Source organism: Myxine glutinosa, chromosome 6 (assembly GCF_964187855.1).
Source record: "Myxine glutinosa chromosome 6, kmMyxGlut1.1, whole genome shotgun sequence".
NCBI classification, from domain to species: domain Eukaryota; kingdom Metazoa; phylum Chordata; class Myxini; order Myxiniformes; family Myxinidae; genus Myxine; species Myxine glutinosa.
This window is the reverse complement of record NC_136266.1, coordinates 558961-580838: the sequence shown is the minus strand read 5'-3', so window position 1 is coordinate 580838 and position 21878 is coordinate 558961. Positions and strand designations below refer to the sequence as shown.

At 52.5% G+C, this 21878-nt stretch overlaps 1 protein-coding gene across 12 annotated transcripts in view; it reads left to right on the top strand.

Annotated features, from left to right (window-relative positions):
- Positions 1-21878, top strand: part of RIMBP2 (RIMS binding protein 2) — a 716511-nt gene that overhangs the window by 322169 nt on the left and 372464 nt on the right. For all 12 annotated transcript variants that reach the window (XM_068119472.2, XM_068119471.2, XM_068119470.2 and 9 more), the window contains 2 exons: positions 8561-8810; positions 8987-9138. In XM_068119472.2, the coding sequence (XP_067975573.2) occupies positions 8561-8810; positions 8987-9138 (402 nt within the window). The remainder of the gene's footprint in view (positions 1-8560; positions 8811-8986; positions 9139-21878) is intronic.

The window sequence follows — 21878 nt, the reverse complement described above, 5'->3', positions numbered from 1 at the left end:
TTTTGAACAGCTGCAGTGATAGGCAGACAAACCTGAAATTGGGGTTTTAACATGCAGCTGCAGTTGGAGGGGGGGGGGGGGGGGGTCAATGGGGTTGACCTTGTGGGAAATTGCCCCCTTGGGAAATTGGATTGTGCCAGGCAGCTGGGTAGCTGCGCTAGCAGGACTTGGACGTGGGGTCCAACCATGGGTGTTGTGGTCCCACCTGGGCACCATGGGGAGTCTGGTTGGGTGTAGCATCCCTGTTTCATCAGGGCGCTGCCCGAGCGAGTGTCTCTGGCCAGCAGGATCACCGGACCCTGGAGGCGGTTGACACCTCCGGGGGGTGGGGGGGGGGGGGTTCAAGGTGGTGACTTCATGGACACCTACTATCATTCATCATGAGGACCACTAGGGGGTGGCGTTGCAGGCAGCTCTTTGGTGGCGGCCCCACTGATGGCTAATAAGGGCAAGATGTGATGACCACGCGGGCATGCGGCCTGGCAGCCTCTCCCTGAGACTCTGGGACGCTAGCATGTGATGACCTGCCATGCTGTGCTGGTCTATTGACGCAGGTCAATCCGCATGGACAGGAACGGAATAGCCCACCGGACAACCATTGCAGCATCTGTGGAACATAATGGTATGAGCATGATCTTCCACCAATGTTCTGTGTTGATTTATGGGCTCTTGGCTTGGGAAGAGAGCCCTGTGTTTGATTGGTGGATAAATTGGGAAACTCGAATGAGCCGAGCATTCCTGGCCATGCTTGGCTGGCATGTGTGTGGAGAAGCGCCCTTCTTTGGTGAAAGTATTGAATTGTGGAAAAATTGGCATGGGCAATTTGAGGGTTAGATGCAAAATTGAGGGGGAATTTTGTGAGGCTGTGATGGACACTGGGGCCAGTGACACCATTATTAATCCAAGTGTGTTAGACCAAAGTGTTGGAGGCTGGGACAAAATGAATAGGTTAGCAGGACACAGTCTTCAACTGGCTACGGGGCGACGACTCCAATATATTGGGTTGTGGGGATGGTGTTGGGCAGTCTGGAGGTCAATGTGGTGGTATGGTGGCCAAGGTGTGTGACCAATGTCTTCTGTGATTGAATTTCCTGGTGGGACACGACCTTGGGCGAGGTCACATGTGGTTGGGTACTGGGAGGCTGCAATTGGTCGGACTGGGGGATGACATGGAGGCGCAGAGGACGTGGCTGGGGATGGCACGCACTGTGATCGTGCCTCCCAGGTCCGAGGCCATGGGAATGGCAGAGTTGGCAGCATGTGCTCACCACATTGGTCAGCTTGGGCGAGTGGAGCCATCGTCCTCACAGGGGGCTGAAGGATTGATGGTGGGTCGCACCCTTGTGGACACTCGTGGGCCTATGTTGGCAGTTCGGCTGTTCAGCTTATCCGATAGCCCTCACATGGTGAAGGGGGAAGCTGTCGCAGCCAAGTGTAGTTGTGTAGTAGAGGTCCCCAGAGGAGGCAGATCCACATGCTTGCCAGTACAGCCAGACAAAAGGAAAAATTGGGGGGCAATTGATTCGCACAATGGGATAAAGGGAAATTCGGAGTGGTGGATGACACTCTTGGACCCACCCAACCTGCGACGACCTGCAAATAAGGGAAGGTGCCTTAATGTTTACTGTCTCAGGTGTTCGGTTCTTGCTCATTAATTGGTACTTGGATAATTGGAATGGGGTGGGCGAAAGTGTCTCAATGGTTGGTAAGTGGACCAGTTTGAGTGCCAAAAGGTGTCTTGTGGTTGGTGTTTGTTATGTGTGAAGGGTTTTGTGTTTTATTGTTGTTGTGAGGAAAGTTGAGCTGTGGTTGGAGTGTGAATGTGGATTATCACATGTATGCAGGCCATTACAGTGTAGGAACACAATCACCATCCTTGCATTACAGTGGTTGAGAATTGAATGGCAACGGGGGAGGAAATGACATTTGGGATTTTGTGGGTGGGGAAGGTGTGTGTCTGCAGGAATGGATCAAGCTCTGGAGGAGCGGTTGACTATGGCCCCCCCATGAGGTAATTTGTCCCTGGCAGCTGGTGGTGTCTGAAATTGGGGACCCGTCGGAGGGAGGTTTAGTTGGGCGTCCAGCGGGTATGGAGACCCCTAGCGACCCAGAAGAGGCCATGGGAGCCTGAGGCCAAGGGAGCCTGGATGGTGCGGGGACCCTCCCCGGCAGGATGCACAGCAAAGGAGTTGTTTGGCTGTCAGGGATCAAATAGTTGAAAGGGGGGGTGTAGAAGTCGTAATGTCGAGTGACTTGTTTTTGGACTGTGAGCACCATAGCCTGAAGATCCCCCACCATCTTGTTTGTACGGTACCTCTACGGTGTTCAATTGAGGATCACACATGTGTGTAACAACATTTATGCCATGGTCTTGCAGGGGTTGGAATGAGGGCTTATGGTGATTGGAGATTATACAGTCGTGGCGAAAAATATTGGCACCCTTGCACTTTTTTCAAATAACCCACAATTTTCTCTAAAAATAAGTTGAAATTGACGAAAGTATTTGGTCTCCACAATTCTTTATTTCACTGTTAATGTTACAGAACCTTTGTTTTTCATTCAGAACTTAATATATTCTTTTAAATCAGAAAATTAAAACAAAAGGCATTGACAAAATTATTGACACTCTAGACTTAATATTTGGTAGCACGGCCTTTGGACAAAATAACTGCAGTGGAGCGCTTCCTATAGCCATGAATGAGCTTACTACACCTCTCCACTGGCAGTTTGACCCACTCTTCTTGTGCAAACTGCTCCAGTTCTCCCATATTTTAAGGGTGCCTTCTCCAAACTGCTGTTTTCAGATCTCCCCACAGGTTTTCAATGGGATTTAGATCTGGACTCATTGCTGACCACTTCAGAACAGTCCAGAATTTTGTCTTGAACCATTCCTGGGTGCCTTTTGAAGTGTGTTTGGGGTCATTGTCCTGTTGCAAGACCCAATGACCTTCGACGGAGACCCATCTTTCTGACACTGGGTTGAACATTGTGCTCCAAAATGCCTTGGTAATCTCCTGATTTCATGATGCCATGCACACATCCAGGGCACCCAGTGCCAGAGGCAGCACAGCAACCCCAAAACATCACTGAACCTCCTCCATGTTTGATTGTCGGGAAGGTGTTCTTTTCTTTGAAGGCTTCATTTTGTTTTCGGTAAACATAGAGATGATGTGCTTTAACCAAAAAGCTCCAATTTGGTTTCATCTGTCCACAGGGCATTCTCTCAGAAGGATTTTGGCTTGTTCAGGTGTGTTTTGGCAAGATCCAGTTGGGCTTTCTTACGTGTGTCTCTCAGCAGTGGGGTCCTACCATTGAACCCCCTTTCATTGAGGTGGTGATGGATGGTGCGAGTTGAAACTGTCGTACCTTGTGTCTGAAGGTCAGCTTGAATCTGTTTGGCAGTTGATCAAGGTGCTTTCTCCACCATTCGGACAATCCTTCGCTGCAATCTACGATCAAGTTTTCTCTTGCGGCCACGTCCAGGGAGGTTGGCTACAATGCCATGGGCCTTAAACTTCCTGATAACATTGTGTACGGTGGACACAGGAACATCAAGGTCTCTAGAGATGGACTTGTTGCCTTGAGATTGTCCATGCTTGGCTACAATCTTGTGTCTGACCTCCTCAGATAATTCTCTGGTTTTCTTTCATTCCTCCATGCTCATTGCGATACACACAGTGACACAAAACAGCAGCATGACTCCTTTTCTCCATTAAAACTGGTTGAATGAGTGATTTTTATATTGCAGGCAACTGCAACTCACCACATGTGAGTTCAATTCCAAAGTAAAGGAGAATCACCTGCTTGAAATCTAATTATTTCTTACAACTTCCAAAAGGTGCCAATAATATGGTCCAGGCCATTTTAGGATTCCTACTTGGAATAAGCTACGATTTAATAATTTTTTCAGCTTCTTTTGTTTTGTCCCACTGCAAACCAAAGAAATACATATGTGGATACCAAAATATTTTTTCATTTCAACACTTTTCTGGAAGAAATGGTGCATTATTTGAAAAAAGTGCAAGGGTGCCAATATTTTTGGCCACGACTGTATGCGTGAGTGTGTGGGGGAAGGTCCACCGATCCATGTCACTAAACTGCACCAAAAGGACAGGGCCCACGGAAATTTGGATTAGGCAAATTGGGATGGCTCCACAGGTAACGTTGGGCATTGTGGCATCCACCCAGGGAACATGGTCTTTAGAAGGGGGTTGTGCAAATGTTATTGACATTTGGCTAAGGTATGTCCTTAAGGTGGGTTTTGTGTGACCTTTAACATTTTTCTACCCGCCCCAGGAGTTAGGAGCGAGGAACCAAGTTTTGTAAATATTTGAATTATTGCTTAAGGGGTGTATAACGTTAAGGAGAACAGGTAAGTTAGCTACGGCTCTGTTCCCACAGCCCCTCCTAATTTATTTCATGGGCTAATTAAGGTGTGAGTCGGTAAGTGGTAAGGCTGGAACGGTAACGCCTGCATTGAACCTTGCATGAGCTACCGTTCCGGGGGGAGGGGGTGGGCTGTGTTATGTTTCTAGGGGTAGGTGATGAAATACCATAGTGGAGATAGAACTGTGTAGGGTAGCATGGACCGCGTGCAAGTAGGAAGCCAATCTCGATGTTTTTAAGTTCGAAAACTGTGAGCTTAAGATTGTTTACGTGTCACCACACGGGGTATGATGTTATGTTAACTCAGTAGGGTTAAGATTAGTTTCCCCGGTATGTGATTGCCTCCTGTGATTTTCCCTATGTTTTTACAATTATAACAAGCTGGCCATAAAAACCCACATTTTTAACCAACAATAACCGACACCATTCCCAAGCAAAGCTGAATGTTCTTGATAGACAATTTACCCTGCCCACCAATCAGCAAGGAAAAAGGCCACGCCCCGAAGTTCTTCATTGGTCGAGCCCGACCATGGGGCGATTCAGTGAAACTCGGCGATGGGTCGGGGTGACGTCAGGGTGATGTCACAGCAAGGAGGTTCGAGCAGGAGAAGAGGAAGAATCGCTCAGTGTCTCTCTCGTGCTGGCTTTCGTGGCAGGCTGTCGCTTGGTCGCTTGGTCTCTTGTGCGCTTGTGCAGAGAACTGTTCGTAGCTCAGAGAACCTTTGCAACGTTAGAGCCAGGGGTGTTGTTTGCCAGTGGTGTTTTTCGGGGGAGCTGGAGCCATATCACGTTTCGGAGGGAGACAAGAGCAAAAGAGGACCGGCCGCACAAACCCCCTCATGTTTGTGGCGACGCGGAGAGGAACTTCACGCCATCTTGTGTGTTTCCCGCACGAGCGGATTCGGGCCGCCTTGCGCTGCGACTTCGGCGATCTCGTTGGAGCAAAGCTGAGTGTCGGCCGGCTTTAAAACATTTTCTTTTCTTTTATCATTCCCTTGTGTTTTTGAGTCTGTATGTGGAGGTACAATACATGGCAAAAAGTATGCGGACACCCCTTCTAATTCGTGGTTTCGGCTGTTTCAGCCACACCCATTGTTGATAGGAATACATAATCGAGCACACAGCCATGTAATCTCCATAGACAAATATTTGCAGTATAATGGGCCATAGTGAAGAGCTCAGTGACTTTAAACGTGGCACCGTCATGGGATGCCACCTTTCCAACAAGTCAGTTCGTCAAATTTCTGCCCTGCTAGAGCTGCCCCGGTCAACTGTTACTGCTGTTATTGTGAAGTGGAAACGTCTAGAAGTAACAACAGCTCAGCCGCGAAGTGGTAGGCCCCACAAGCTCACAGAACGGGACCGCCGAGTGCTGAAGCATGTAGCGGGGTAAAAATTGTCTGTCCTCGGTTGCAACACTCACTACCAAGTTCGAAACTGCCTCTGGAAGCAACGTCAGCACAACAACTGTTCGTCGGGAGCTTCATGAAATGGGTTTCCATGGCCGAGCAGCTCCACACAAACCTGGGATCACCATGCGCAATGCCGAGCTTCGGCTGGAGTGGTGTAAAGCTCGCCGCCATTGGACTCTGGAGCAGTGGAAACGCGTTCTATGGAGTGATGAATCACGCTTCACCATTTGTCAGTCCAATGGACAAATTTGGGTTTGGTGGATGCCAGGAGAACGCTGCCAGTGCAAATGCATAGTGCCAACTGTAAAGCTTGGTGGATGAGGAATAATAGTCTGGGGCTCTTTTTCATGGTTCAGGCTAGGCCCCTTAGTTCCAGTGAAGGGAAATCTTATCGCTCCAGCATACAATGACATTCTCGACGATTGTGTGCTTTCAACTTTGTGGCAACAGTTTGGGGAAGGCCCTTTCCTGTTTCAGCATGACAAAGCCCCCATGCACAAAGTGAGGTCCTTACGGAAATGGTTTGTTGAGATCGGTGTGGAAGAACTTTACTGGCCTGCACAGAGCCCTGACCTCAACCCTATCGAACACCTTTGGGATGAATTGGAATGCCGACTGTGAGCCAGGCCTAGTCGCCCAACATCAGTGCCCGACCTCACTAATGCTCTTGTGGCTGAATGGAAGAAAATCTCCGCAGCAATGTTCCAACCTCGAGTGGAAAACCTTCCCAGAAGAGTGGAGGTTGTTATAGCAGCAAAGGGGGGTCGAACTCCATATTAATGCCCATTATTTTAAAATGAGATGTTCGACGAGCACATACGGGTGTGATGTTCAGGTGTCCACATACTTTTGGTCATGTAGTGCACCTCAACTATATTATAGATTTGCCTCACCGTTCATTTTAATTTCCTCTGTACTTTCATTAAATTATTATTGTGGCATTTTTCAGTTTTCGTGTTTCTGTGTTTGTGGGTTTGAATATAAGCCCCGTGAGCTCCATGCAGGTAAACATTTTGGTCCCCTCACTCGCGCACGACGGACCAACCGCCCGTTTCGGCTATGCGCCTCAGATTTACAACCGTTACGGCCATTCGTCACCCTGCGGTGTTAACTGTTCGGGCTGACAGGACAATATATTCAACTTTTCCCTTCTCGTATTTTTTTTTTTTGCTTCCTAGCCTTAGCAATCAAGCAATCAAGCAATCAGTGCCAGTTCCTTCACTTGTCACCTCTTCACCATCCTACAGTCTAAAACAAGCCTTACTTCCCTCCACGATCCCATTGCAAGCCATACTGACTCATTTTCATCATTGCGTCATCATTGCACTTCTGTGGAGACTCAGTGCATAATTCTGGAAACACTCCCTTTCGTCATGTAATGATTCCGATTTCTTCTTAAATCCAAAACCTTGTTTCCAGCACCATGAATTGACATGTATTACTCTACATATGCATTTTATATTCCCTTTCCTATTCTTGAAAGGATATTAGAAAACATTACCTCACAAGCCTTTGCTTTCAGCCGGTGACCCAATATCCTGTACCTATTTTTAAAATCCTCCAAGGAAATTTTCCCCATATCATTTGCTGGACTACATGTATCACAGACAATGTATTCCTGCCATGACCCAACAGGATGTCATTTAACCTTCCTTCAATATCCCTTATTCCCACTCATTTGAAACAACGCACAGCTCTATGTCTACAATCCTTTCTGCAGAATCAAAAGAATATACAAAAAAAAATTGTATACGTAAATAGTTGAGGCTCGTGGAAGAGTTCATACACTGAACGGATCACAAACCAACAGAAAAAGAAAACAGGATACAAAACACGCGTGCATGGGGTGGACAATATGGAGAGGAAAATATACAGAGGGAAACTCCAAGGAGGGAAAACTCGAAAATACGGAGGAGGGATTTGGATTTGGGTGGAGTTGGATGGGGGTTAACGATGGTAGAAAAGATCATGGTTTAGGATTGGGGATGACCTGATATGGTGGTGAACAGCTTTCTTGAAGACCTGAAGGGAAGAATGAGATTTAAGAGAATGTGGAAGTTCATTCCACATGCGGGGAAAAAAAGAGGAACAAATGAGTGTAGGTGAGCAGTGGTCCTGAATTTAGGTAGTTTCACCAGAAGGGGGTTGATGGTGGAATGTGTGAGCCCTGCAGAAACCTGGGAGAGACAAACCATGGGAAGAGCAGAGGGTGCAAGACCAAATAGGATGCCATAGAAGACAGACACAATCAACCTGTCTGTGATGGTGAGGTAATCGGCCCATAGACTCAGCTTCATTGTGGGAGATTCCAATAAGGTTTTCAAGGCATCAGGCAGAGCAAAATGTGAACCAGGGGATCCAGCCCAGAGGGGAGAGCAGTACTCCATAAAGCTGAGGATATGTGGATCCTTGTATGTGGATAGGAGTTCAGGTGTGCCAAGGAAGGAGTTTGTACGTTGGAGGATGTCCAGTTGGTGGCTGTCTTTGGAGGCCAATTTTTAAATGTGGTTTTCCCAATAAAAATAGTTTAAAATACTTAATTAAATAGTTTAATCACTAATAAGACCATCTATTGGCCTAATTTATATTTATGGTGTGCCTCAACTTCACCAACACCTGTTCTCACCTCATCTTTGCCAACACCTGTTCTCACCTCACCCTCACGACAACCTACCCTTGTCTCACCCCAAGCACCACTTCCATTGCTTCACACTTCCTACCCATTGCCTGTGATCCTCATGCATGACTGCTTACTGTTGCAGGTGACATCAGGAAGTGCTGAACTATCTTGGTTGCCAAGCCACAGCGAGTATGCACATGCTGTGTTTGTGTGTGGCCATGAGCGTGATATCGTTCGAGCGGGACGCCGGCGCTGTGTGCTGACGGGGTTGCGGCCGGCAACTTCTTATAGCATACGGGTTGAGGCGCGTCCACGCCGTACGCCTTGGGAGCTAACACTGGCGCAGCGAGAAAAGCGAGATGCCACAGTAGGGTTTTCTACATTGCCTGCAGGTTGGTCAAACAGTCAAATGAATCCTTATTGTAGAAAAGGTTGGAGATGAGCTCAGGATGCCGGTCCGTCATTCTCTTTAGCATGGGCAAAGTTTATCATTGGCCGTGTACTTGGTCTACTCCCATTACATGTCTGTTTGCTCATTGCATTAAACCTTATTTTGCTGTGTTTCCAGGAACAGCTGAACCTCCACAGGTTGTTGAGGTGCGCACTGGGCCTTCTCCAGGCAGTTTCTTGGTCAGATGGACACTGGGGACTCTCGACCCTGCCGGCATGTCCACGGAAGCTCCTGTGACTGGTTATGCCATCTATGCTGATGGTCGCAGGGTCAGACAATGCACTTGATGTCCTTGTGTATTGTACACATTATCATTTGTCTTTTTGGCTATATTCCCACCTGGTATTGTCAGCCAGGGAAAGTGTCTCACGGACTGTCTGACCCGGCCTGATGTTCAACTTAAGTTGATTTGGGCAGAAATTTTAAATTTGTTCAGGGTGTCGCTGATAACTCACCAACTCTTCAACTCTTCACGAGATACATCGTGGGATGTTTAACTACTAATACCAGCAAAAGGGACACCCAGTTTAACGTTCATCTACTCGGGGTAGGATTTGGAGAGTTAGGAGCGAGGGTTTGGAGAGTGAGGAGTGAGGGGTTGGAGAATGAGGAGCGAGGGGTGGGAGAGTGAGGAGCTAGGGGTTGGAGAGCGAGGGGTTGGTGAGCGAGGAGCTAGGGGTTGGAGAGCGAGGAGCTAGGGGTTGGAGAGCGAGGAGCTAGGGGTTGGAGAGTGAGGAGCTAGGGGTTGGAGAGCGAGGAGCTAGGGGTTGGAGAGCGAGGAGCTAGGGGTTGGAGAGCGAGGAGCTAGGGGTTGGAGAGCGAGGAGCTAGGGGTTGGAGAGCGAGGAGCTAGGGGTCGGAGAGCGAGGCACTAGGGGTTGGAGAGCGAGGAGCTAGGGGTTGGAGAGCGAGGAGCTAGGGGTTGGAGAGCGAGGAGCTCGGGGTTGGAGAGCGAGGAGCTCGGGGTTGGAGAGCGAGCACGATTGGAGCGGAGAGTGAGGAGCGATTGGAGAGGAGAGTGAGGAGCGATTGGAGAGGAGAGCGAGGAGCGATTGGAGGGGAGTGTGAGGAATTGGAGAGGAGTGTGAGGAATTGGAGAGGAGTGTGAGGAATTGGAGAGGAGTGTGAGGAATTGGAGAGGAGTGTGAGGAATTGGAGAGGAGTGTGATGAATTGGAGCAGAGTGTGAGGATTGGAGAGGAGTGTGAGGGCTTGGAGAGGAGTGTGAGGGCTTGGAGAGGAGTGTGAGGGCTTGGAGAGGAGTGTGAGGGCTTGGAGAGGAGTGTGAGGGATTGGAGAGGAGTGTGAGGGATTGGAGAGGAGTGTGAGGGATTGGAGAGGAGTGTGAGGGATTGGAGAGGAGTGTGAGGGATTGGAGAGGAGTGTGAGGGATTGGAGAGGAGTGTGAGGGATTGGAGAGGAGTGTGAGGGATTGGAAAGGAGTGTGAGGGATTGGAGAGGAGTGTGAGGGATTGGAGAGGAGTGTGAGGGATTGGAGAGGAGTGTGAGGGATTGGAGAGGAGTGTGAGGGATTGGAAAGGAGTGTGAGGGATTGGAGAGGAGTGTGAGGGATTGGAGAGGAGTGTGAGGGATTGGAGAGGAGTGTGAGGGATTGGAGAGGAGTGTGAGGACTTGGAGAGGAGTGTGAGGGCTTGGAGAGGAGTGTGAGGGCTTGGAGAGGAGTGTGAGGGCTTGGAGAGGAGTGTGAGGGCTTGGAGAGGAGTGTGAGGACTTGGAGAGGAGTGTGAGGGATTGGAGAGGAGTGTGAGGGATTGGAGAGGAGGGTGAGGGATTGGAGAGGAGTGTGAGGGATTGGAAAGGAGTGTGAGGGATTGGATAGGAGTGTGAGGGATTGGAGAGGAGTGTGAGGGATTGGAGAGGAGTGTGAGGGATTGGAGAGGAGTGTGAGGGATTGGAGAGGAGTGTGAGGGATTGGAGAGGAGTGTGAGGGATTGGAGAGGAGTGTGAGGAGGTATTGGAGGGGAGTGTGAGGAGAAGTGGGATTTGAGAGCGTGAGGGTGGAGAGAGGAGAGTGTCAGGTGGAGAGGAGTGAGGAGTCACATATTATGTGAAATAAATAAATTGTGTTCATTACACCATTTCTGGATCTGATGAATTGCCAGTCACCATTTTGTAAAATTTAATGTGCAGCATCTAAATCAAGATGTCCAAATGTCACACATGCCCATGCCCATGGGATTCCCATGGGTGACCCCACTAGACTGCACAAAGAAAAAGAACGAGACGGGAGAACGAGACCCTTGACGAATGTGATCACAGACTCGCACAGGATGCTGCTGCAACAACGATGAGGAGGGTTGGAGAGGAGCGAGGGCTTGGAGAGGAGTTAGGGGTTGGAGAGTGAGGAGCTAGGGGTTGGAGAGTGAGGAGCTAGTGGTTGGGGAGTGAGGAGCTTGGGGTTGGGGAGTGAGGAGCTAGGGGTTGGAGAGTTAGGGGCTAGGGGTTGGAGAGGAGCGAGAAATTGGAGAGGAGTGAGGGGTTGGAGAGTGAGGAGCGAGGGGTTGGAGAGCGAGGAATTGGAGAGTGAGGAGCTGGGGGTTGGAGAGTGAGGAGCTAGGGGTTAGAGTGTGAGGAGCTAGGGTTTGGAGAGGAGCGAGAAATTGGAGAGGAGCGAGGGGTTGTAGAGCGAGAAGCGAGGCGATGGAGAGTGAGGAGCAAGGGGTTGGAGAGTGAGGGGCGAGGGGTTGGAGAGTGAGGAGCGAGGGGTTGGAGAGCGAGGAGCAAGGGGCTGGAGAGCGATGAGCAAGGGGTTGGAGAGTGAGGAGCTAGGGGTTGGAGAGCGAGGAGCTATGGGTTGGAGAGCGGGGAGCTATGGGTTGGAGAGCGAGGAGTGAGGGGTTGGAGAGCGAGGAGCTCGGGGTTGGAGAAGGAAGAGCTAGGGGTTGGAGAGCGAGGGGTTGGAGAGTGAGGAGCTAGGGGTTGGAGAGCGAGGAGCTATGGGTTGGAGAGCGAGGAGCTAGGGTTTGGAGAGCGAGGCGCTAGGGGTTGGAGAGCTCGGAGCTCGGGGTTGGAGAGCTCGGAGCTCGGGGTTGGAGAGCGAGGGGTTGGAGAGAGAGGAGCTGGGGGTTGGAGAGTGAGGGGCGAGGGGTTGGAGAGAGAGGTGCGAAGGGTTGGAGAGATGGTAGCGAGTGGTTGTAGAGTGAGTAGCAAGGAGTTGGAGAGCGAGGAGCAAGGAGTTGGAGAGTGAGGGCCGATTGGAGCGCAGAGTGAGGAGCAATTGGAGAGGAGAGTGAGAAGCAATTGGAGAGGCGAGTGCGGAGCAATTGGAGAGGAGTGTGAGGGATTGGAGAGGAGTGTGAGGGATTGGAGAGGAGTGTGGGGGATTGGAGAGGAGTGTGAGGGATTGGAGAGGAGTGTGAGGGGTTGGAGAGGAGTGTGAGGGGTTGGAGAGGAGTGTGAGGGGTTGGAGAGGAGTGTGAGGGATTGGAGAGGAGTGTGAGGGATTGGAGAGGTGTGTGAGGGATTGGAGAGGAGTGTGAGGGATTGGAGAGGAGTGTGAGGAAGTATTGGAGGGGAGTGTGAGGAGGTATTGGAGGGGAGTGTGAGGAGGAGTGGGATTTGAGAGCGTGAGGGTGGAGAGAGGAGCGTGTCAGGTGGAGAGGAGTGAGGAGTCACATATTATGTGAAATAAATAAATGAATTGTGTTCATTACACCATTTCTGGATCTGATGAATTGCCAGTCACTATTTTGTAAAATTTAATGTGCAGCATCGAAATCAAGATGTCCAAATGTCACACACGTCCATGCCCATGGGATTCCCATGGGTGACCCCACTAGACTGCAGCAAGAAAAAGAACGAGACGGGAGAACGAGACCCTTGACGAACGTGATCACAGACTCGCACAGGATGCTGCTGCAACAACGATGAGGAGGCTTGGAGAGGGGCGAGGCCTTGGAGGGGAGTTGGGGTTTGGAGAGTGAGGAGCTCGGGGTTGCAGAGTGAGGAGCTGGGGTTGGGGAGTGAGGAGCTTGGGGTGGGGAGTGAGGAGCGAGGGGTTGGAGAGTTAGGAGCGAGGGGTTGGAGAGGATGAAGAAATTGGAGAGGAGTGAGGGGTTGGAGAGTGAGGAGCGAGGGGTTGGAGAGCGAGGAGTTGGAGAGTGAGGAGCTAGGGGTTGGAGAGTGAGGAACTAGGGGTTGGAGAGTGAGGAGCTAGGGGTTAGAGTGTGAGGAGCTAGGGTTTGGTGAGGAGCGAGAAATTGGAGAGGAGTGAGGGGTTGGAGAGCGAGAAGCGAGGCTTTGGAGAGTGAGGCCCTAGGAGTTGGAGAGCGAGGAGTGAGGGGTTGGAGAGCGAGGAGCTCGGGGTTGGAGAGGGAGGAGCTAGGGGTTTGAGAGTGAGGAGCGAGGGGTTGGAGAGCGAGGAGCGATGGGCTGAATAACAAGGAGCGAGGGGTTGGAGAGCGTGGAGCTAGGGTTTGGAGAGCGTGGAGCTAGGGTTTGGAGAGCGTGGAGCTAGGGGTTGGAGAGCGAGGAGCAATGGGTTGGAGAGCGAGGAGTGAGGTGTTGGAGAGCGAGGAGCTCAGGGTTGGAGAGGGAGGAGCTAGGGGTTGGAGAGCGAGGGGTTGGAGAGCAAGGGTTTGGAGAGCGAGGAGCTAGGAGTTGGACAATGAGGAACTAGGGGTTGGAGAGCAAGGAGCTAGGGGTTGGGGAGCGAGGAGCTAGGGGTTGGAGAGTGAGGGGCTAGGGGTTGGAGAAGAGCGAGAAATTGGAGAGGAGTGAGGGGTTGGAGAGTGAGGGCCGATTGGAGCGGAGAGTGAGGAGCGATTGGAGAGGAGAGTGAGAAGCGATTGGAGGGGAGTGTGAGTAATTGGAGAGGAGTCTGAGGTATTGGAGAGGAGTGTGAGGTATTGGAGAGGAGTGTGAGGAATTGGAGAGGAGTGTGAGGAATTGGAGAGGAGTGTGAGGGATTGGAGAGGAGTGTGAGGGATTGGAGAGGAGTGTGAGGGATTGGAGAGGAGTGTGAGGGATTGGAGAGGAGTGTGAGGCATTGGAGAGGAGTGTGAGGCATTGGAGAGGAGTGTGAGGCATTGGAGAGGAGTGTGAGGCATTGGAGAGGAGTGTGAGGCATTGGAGAGGAGTGTGTGGGATTGGAGAGGAGTGTGAGGGATTGGAGAGGAGTGTGAGGGATTGGAGAGGAGTGTGAGGGATTGGAGAGGAGTGTGAGGAAGTATTGGAGGGGAGTGTGAGGAGGTATTGGAGGGGAGTGTGAGGAGGAGTGGGATTTGAGAGCATGAGGGTGGAGAGAGGAGAGTGTCAGGTGGAGAGGAGTGAGGAGTCACATATTATGTGAAACAAATAAATTGTGTTCATTCCACCATTTCTGGATCTGATGAATTGCCAGTCACCATTTTGTAAAATTTAATGTGCAGCATCTAACGCAAGATGTCCAAATGTCACACACGTCCATGCCCATGGGATTCCCATGGGTGACCCCACGAGACTGCAGCAAGAAAAAGAACGAGACGGGAGAACGAGACCCTTGACGAACGTGATCACAGACTCGCACAGGATGCTGCTGCAACAACGATGAGGAGGGTTGGAGAGGAGCGAGGGCTTTGAGAGGAGTTAGGGGTTGGAGAGTGAGGAGATATGGGTTGGAGAGTGAGGAGCTATGGGTTGGGGAGTGAGGAGCTTGGGGTTGGAGAGGAGCAAGAAATTGGAGAGTGAGGGGTTGGAGAGTGAGGAGTTGGAGAGTGAGGAGCGAGGAGTTGGAGAGCGAGGAGTTGGAAGTGAGGAGCTAGGGGTTGGAGAGTGAGGAGCTATGGGTTGGAGAGTGAGGGGCTAGGGGTTAGAGTGTGAGGAGCTCGGGGTTGGAGAGTTAGGGGCTAGGGGTTGGAGACGAGCGACAAATTGGAGAGGAGTGAGGGGTTGGAGAGTGAGGCGCGATGGGTTGGAGAGCGAGGAGCTAGGGGTTAGAGTGTGAGGAGCTAGGGTTTGGAGAGTGAGGAGCTAGGGGTTAGAGTGTGAGGAGCTAGGGTTTGGAGAGGAGCGAGGGCTTTGAGAGGAGTTAGGGGTTGGAGAGTGAGGAGCTATGGGTTGGAGAGTGAGGAGCTAGGGGTTGGAGAGTGAGGAGCTAGGGGTTAGAGTGTGAGGAGCTAGGGTTTGGAGAGGAGCGAGGGGTTGGAGAGCCAGAAGCGAGGCGTTGGAGAGCGAGGAGCTATGGGTTGGAGAGCGAGGAGCTCGGGGTTGGAGAGGGAGGAGCTAGGGGTTGGAGAGCGAGAGGTGAGGGGTTGGAGAGCGAGGAGCGAGGGGTTGGAGAGCGAGGAGCGAGGGGTTGGAGAGCGAGGAGCTAGGGGTTGGAGAGCGAGGAGCTAGGGGTTGGAGAGCGAGGAGCTATGGGTTGGAGAGCGAGGAGCTATGGGTTGGAGAGCGAGGAGCTATGGGTTGGAGAGCGAGGAGCTCGGGGTTGGAGAGGGAGGAGCTACGGGTTGGAGAGCGAGTGGTTGGAGAGCGAGGAGCTAGGGGTTGGAGAGCGAGGAGCTAGGGGTTGGAGGACGAAGAGCTCGGGGTTGGAGAGGGAGGAGGTAGGGGTTGGAGAGCGAGGAGCTAGGGGTTGGAGAGCAAGGAGCTAGGGGTTGGAGAGCGAGGAGCTAGGGGTTGGGCAGTGAGGGGCTAGGGGTTGGAGAAGAGTGAGAAATTGGAGAGGAGTGAGGGGTTGAAGAGTGAGGAGCGAGGGGTTGAAGAGTGAGGAGCGAGGGGTTGGAGAGCGAGGAGCGACAGCGAAGGGTTGGAGAACGAGGAGTTGGAGAGTGAGGAGCTAGGGGTTGGAGAGTGAGGAGCTAGGGGTTGGAGAGGAGCGGGAAATTGGAGAGGAGAGAGGGGTTGGAGAGCGAGGAGCGAGGGGTTGGAGACTGAGGAGCGAGGGGTTGGAGAGCGAGGAGCGACAGCGAAGGGTTGGAGAACGAGGAGCTAGGGGTTGGAGAGCGAGGAGCGAGGGGTTGGAGAGTGAGGAGGTTGGGGCTGGAGAGGAGTGAGAAATTGGAGAGGAGAGAGGGGTTGGAGAGCGAGGAGAAAGGGGTTGGAGAGCGCGGAGCAAGGGGTTGGAGAGTGAGGAGCAAGGGGTTGGAGAGTGAGGAGCGAGGGGTTGGGGAGTGAGGAGCTTGGTGTTGGAGAGTGAGGAGCTAGGGATTGGAGAGTGAGGGGCTCGGGGTTGGAGAGCGAGGGGTTGGAGAGCGAGGGGTTGGAGAGCGAGGGGTTGGAGAGCGAGGGGTTGGAGAGCGAGGGGTTGTAGAGCGAGTGGTTGGAGAGCGAGTGGTTGGAGAGCGAGATGTTGGAGAGCGAGGGGTTGGAGAGCGAGGAGTTGGAGAGCGAGGAGTTGGAGAGTGAGGAGCTAGGGGTTGTAGAGTGAGGAGCTAGGGGTTGGAGAGTGAGGAGCGAGAAATTGGAGAGGAGCGAGGGGTTGGAGAGTGAGGAGCGAGGGGTTGGAGAGTGAGGAGCGAGGGGTTGGAGAGCGAGGAGCGAGGGGTTGGAGAGCGAGGAGTGAGGGGTTGGAGAGCGAGGAGCGAGGGGTTGGAGAGCGAGGAGCGAGGGGTTGGAGAGCGAGGAGCGAGGGGTTGGAGAGCGAGGAGCGAGGGGTTGGAGAGCGAGGAGCGAGGGGTTGGAGAGCGAGGAGCGAGGGGTTGGAGAGCGAGGAGCGAGGGGTTGGAGAGCGAAGAGCGAGGGGTTGGAGAGTGGGGAGCGAGGGGTTGGAGAGCGGGGAGCGAGGGGTTGGAGAGCGGGGAGCGAGGGGTTGGAGAGCGAGGAGCGAGGGGTTGTTGAGCGAGGAGCGAGGGGTTGTTGAGCGAGGAGCGAGGGGTTGGAGAGTGAGGAGCAAGGAGTTGGAGAGTGAGGGCCTATTGGAGCGGAGAGTGACGAGCGATTGGAGAGGAGAGTGAGGAGCGATTGGAGAGGAGAGCGAGGAGCTAGGGGTTGGAGAGCGAGGAGCTAGGGGTTGGAGAGCGAGGAGCTAGGGGTTGGAGAGCGAGGAGCTAGGGGTTGGAGAGCAAGGAGCTAAGGGTTGGAGAGCGAGGAGTGAAGGGTTGAGGAGCGAGGGGTTGGGGAGCGAGGAGCTAGGGGTTGGAGAGTGAGGTGCTCGGGGTTGGAGAAGAGTCAGAAATTGGAGAGGAGTGAGGGGTTGGAGAGTGAGGAGCGAGGGGTTGGAGAGCGAGGATTTGCAGAGTGAGGAGTTTGGGGTTGGAGAGTGAGGAGCGAGGGGTTGGAGAGTGAGGAGGTTGGGGTTGGAGAGGAGTGAGAAATTGGAGAGGAGAGAGGGGTTGGAGAGCGAGGAGAAAGGGGTTGGAGAGCGAGGAGCAAGGGGTTGGAGAGCGAGGAGCAAGGGGTTGGAGAGTGAGGAGCAAGGGGTTGGAGAGTGAGGAGCGAGGGGTTGGGGAGTGAGGAGCTTGGTGTTGGAGAGTGAGGAGCTAGGGATTGGAGAGTGAGGGGCTCGGGGTTGGAGAGCGAAGGGTTGGGGAGCGAGGGGTTGGAGAGCGAGGGGTTGGATAGCGAGGGGTTGGAGAGCGAGGGGTTGGAGAGCGAGGGGTTGGAGAGCGAGGGGTTGGAGAGCGAGGGGTTGTAGAGCGAGTGGTTGGAGAGCGAGTGGTTGGAGAGCGAGATGTTGGAGAGCGAGATGTTGGAGAGCGAGGGGTTGGAGAGCGAGGAGTTGGAGAGCGAGGAGTTGGAGAGTGAGGAGCTAGGGGTTGGAGAGTGAGGAGCTAGGGGTTGGAGAGTGAGGAGCTAGGGGTTGGAGAGTGAGGAGCGAGAAATTGGAGAGGAGCGAGGGGTTGGAGAGCGAGGAGCGAGGGGTTGGAGAGCGAGGAGCGAGGGGTTGGAGAGCGAGGAGCGAGGGGTTGGAGAGCGAGGAGCGAGGGGTTGGAGAGCGAGGAGCGAGGGGTTGGAGAGCGAGGAGCGAGGGGTTGGAGAGCGAGGAGCGAGGGGTTGGAGAGCGAGGAGCGAGGGGTTGGAGAGCGAGGAGCGAGGGGTTGGAGAGCGAGGAGCGAGGGGTTGGAGAGCGAGGAGCGAGGGGTTTGAGAGCGAGGAGCGAGGGGTTGGAGAGCGAAGAGCGAGGGGTTGGAGAGCGAAGAGCGAGGGGTTGGAGAGCGGGGAGCGAGGGGTTGGAGAGCGGGGAGCGAGGGGTTGGAGAGCGAGGAGCGAGGGGTTGTTGAGTGAGGAGCGAGGGGTTGTTGAGTGAGGAGCGAGGGGTTGGAGAGTGAGGAGCAAGGAGTTGGAGAGTGAGGGCCTATTGGAGCGGAGAGTGAGGAGCGATTGGAGAGGAGAGTGAGTAGCGATTGGAGGGGAGTGTGAGGAGCGATTTGAGGAGAGTGTGAGGAGCGATTGGAGGGGAGTGTGAGGGATTTGAGAGGAGTGTGAGGGATTGGAGAGGAGTGTGAGGGATTTGAGAGGAGTGTGAGGGATTGGAGAGGAGTGTGAGGGATTGGAGAGGAGTGTGAGGAAGTATTGGAGGGGAGTGTGAGTAGGAGTGGGATTGGAGAGGAGTGAGGGTGGAGAGAGGAGAGTGTCAGATGGAGAGGAGTGAGGGGTCACATATTATGTGAAATAAATAAATTGTGTTCATTACACCATTTCTGGATCTGATGAATTGCCAGTAACCATTTTGTAAAATTTAATGTGCAGCATCTAAATCAAGATGTCCAAATGTCACACACGTCCATGCCCGTGGGATTCCCACGGGTGACCCCACTCGTATCTATATTATAATAGCCGTAGATGATTCTGTCTGTCTGTCTGTTGGGCGTCTGTCCGGGGTGTGGCTTACTCGGTTTGCAGAGTAGCTCCACCCATAGCTCCACCCATTCTGGGAGAGGCTTCATATAATTATAAACAAATATCCACCATTTTATTAACTCGCATAGCTTTGAGGCCTGTTTTGTAGGCCCGTGGTGTCTTGCTCTCTCTCGCAGTTTTATTTCAAATCAAATTCGATACATCATTTCATTTTTCACAGTCGCTAACATAGTTTTAGACTCGGTTGAAAAAAAACGGGAAGAAAATCCGATGAAAGTTGCCGTTTATAGAACGAAATGAATTCTCAAAGGCCTGTAACTTCAAGGCCATTGAGTCTCTCTCACGCCTTTATCTCCAATCTAACTCCCCATCTGATTTCATTTTTAGCGATGGTTTTCGACTCGGTGTCAGCAATAATTGAGAACATTCCACACACGTGGGAAAATGCAGAGATATCTTTTTAAAAATCGCGTTATGATGTATCATACACCGCCCAACATGACACCGACGGCAACGTGTCGACATATATAAAAAATTCGGTTTTGCTTTTCCGTTAAGATATATTACTTTTTCGTTTGATGACAGTCGTCACAAAAACGTCAACAATGATGCCGACATATATTTCTTCGTTTTTATTTCATTCAACATTATTAGCCGGAAGTAAAATATGTTTCAGGAAATTACCGAGAGATATTTCTTCGTTTTTTTATTAGTTATGTGCGCATACACTTTAAATAGGTTTATTTGAAATCTTTAATTTTCCACAATATAATTTACTTGCCATTTATCATTTGATGATTACGAGACACTTCCTCAGTCCTCTTGAGGATCGTGACAATTCATGCACTGCGTGGAAACTTCTATTTCCAAAATGAATGAGACGATCGATGAAGAACGCAGACTTGAACAGGATGTAGCAAGAAAACGAATGAGACGGGCGAACGAGTCCATCGACGAACGTCAATGCAAACTTGAACATGATGGAGCAAGAAAAGGAACGAGACGGGAGAAAAACGAGAGAAACGAGACGGGGCAAAGCCGATTGGAGAGGCGAGTGAGGAGCGATTGGAGAGGAGTGTGAGGAGGTATTGGAGAGGAGTGATGAGGTATTGGAGAGGGGTGAGGAGTTATTGGAGAGGAGTGTGAGGAGGTATTGGAGAGGAGTGTGAGGGGGTATTGGAGAGGAGCGAGGGGTTGGAGAGGAGCGAGGGGTTGGAGAGGAGCGAGGGGATGGAGAGGAGCGAGGGGATGGAGAGGAGCGAGGGGATGGAGAGGAGCGAGGGGTTGGAAAGGAGCGAGGGGTTGGAAAGGAGCGAGGGGAGCGAGGGGTTGGAGAGGAGCGAGGGGTTGGAGAGGAGCGAGGGGTTGGAGAGGAGCGAGGGGTTGGAGAGTGAGGACCGATTGGAGAGAGTGAGGAGCGATTGGAGAGGTGAGTGAGGAGCGATTGGAGAGGCGAGTGAGGAGCGATTGGAGAGGCGAGTGAGGAGCGATTGGAGAGGCGAGTGAGGAGCGATTGGAGAGGCGAGTGAGGAGCGATTGGAGAAGCGAGTGAGGAGCGATTGGAGAGGAGAGTGAGGAGGTATTGGAGATGAGTGTGAGGAGGTATTGGAGAGGAGTGTGAGGAGTATTGGAGAGGAGTGTGAGGAGGTATTGGAGAGGAGTGTGAGGAGGTATTGGAGAGGAGTGTGAGGAGGTATTGGAGAGGCGAGTGAGGAGCGATTGAAGAGGAGAGTGAGGAGGTATTGGAGAGGAGTGTGAGGAGGTATTGGAGAGGAGTGTGAGGAGGTATTGGAGAGAAGTGTGAGGAGGTATTGGAGAGGAGTGATGAGGTAATGGAGAGGAGTGTGAGGAGTTATTGGAGAGGAGTGTGAGGAGGTATTGGAGAGGAGTGTGAGGAGGTATTGGAGAGGAGCGAGGGGTTGGAGAGGAGCGAGGGGTTGGAGAGGAGCGAGGGGTTGGAGAGGAGCGAGGGGTTGTAGAGGAGCGAGGGGTTGTAGAGGAGCGAGGGGTTGTAGAGGAGCGAGGAGTTGTAGAGGAGCGAGGGGTTGGAGAGGAGTGAGGGGTCGTAGAGTGAGGACCGATTGGAGAGAGTGAGGAGCGATTGGAGAGGTGAGTGAGGAGCGATTGGAGAGGCGAGTGAGGAGCAATTGGAGAGGCGAGTGTGGAGCGATTGGAGAGGCGAGTGTGGAGCGATTGGAGAGGAGAGTGTGGAGCGATTGGAGAGGAGAGTGATGGGCGATTGGAGAGGATTGTGAGGGATTGGAGAGGATTGTGAGGTATTGGAGAGGAGTGTGAGGAGGTATTGGAGAGGAGTGTGAGGAGGTATTGGAGAGGAGTGTGAGGAGGTATTGGAGAGGAGTGTGAGGAGGTATTGGAGAGGAGTGTGAGGAGGTATTGGAGAGGAGTGTGAGGAGGGAATAGAGAGGAATGTGAGGAGGTATTGGAGAGGAGTGTGAGGAGGTATTGGAGAGGAGTGTGAGGAGATATTGGAGAGGAGTGTGAGGGTTGGAGAGGAGCGGGGGGCTTGGAGAGTGGGGGCCGATTGGAGAGGAGAGTGCGGAGCGATTGGAGAGGCGAGTGAGGTGCGATTGGAGAGGAGTGTGAGGCACAATTGGAGAGGAGAGCGAGGGGCGATTGGAGAGGGGAGCGAGGGGTGATTGGAGAGGAGTATGAGGGATTGGAGAGGAGTGTGAGGCATTGGAGAGGAGTGTGAGGAGGGATTGGAGAGGAGTGTGAGGAGGGAATGGAGAGGACTGTGAGGAGGTATTGGAGAGGAGTGTGAGGAGGTATTGGAGAGGAGTGTGAGGGTTGGAGAGGAGCAGGGGGCTTGGAGAGGAGCGAGGGGTTGGAGAGGAGCGAGGGGTTGGAGAGGAGCGAGGGGTTGGAGAGTGGGGGCCGATTGGAGAGGAGAGTGAGGAGCGATTGGAGAGGCGAGTGAGGCGCGATTGGAGAGGAGTGAGGCGCGATTGGAGAGGAGTGAGGCGCGATTGGAGAGGAGTGTGAGGGATTGGAGAGGCGAGTGAGGTGCGATTGGAGAGGAGTGTGAGGCACAATTGAGAGGAGAGCGAGGGGCAATTGGAGAGGAGAGCGAGGGGCGATTGGAGAGGAGTATGAGGGATTGGAGAGGAGTGTGAGGCATTGGAAAGGAGTGTGAGGAGGGATTGGAGAGGAGTGTGGGGAGGGATTGGAGAGGAGTGTGAGGAGGGATTGGAGAGGAGTGTGAGGAGGGAATGGAGAGGAATGTGAGGAGGTATTGGAGAGGAGTGTGAG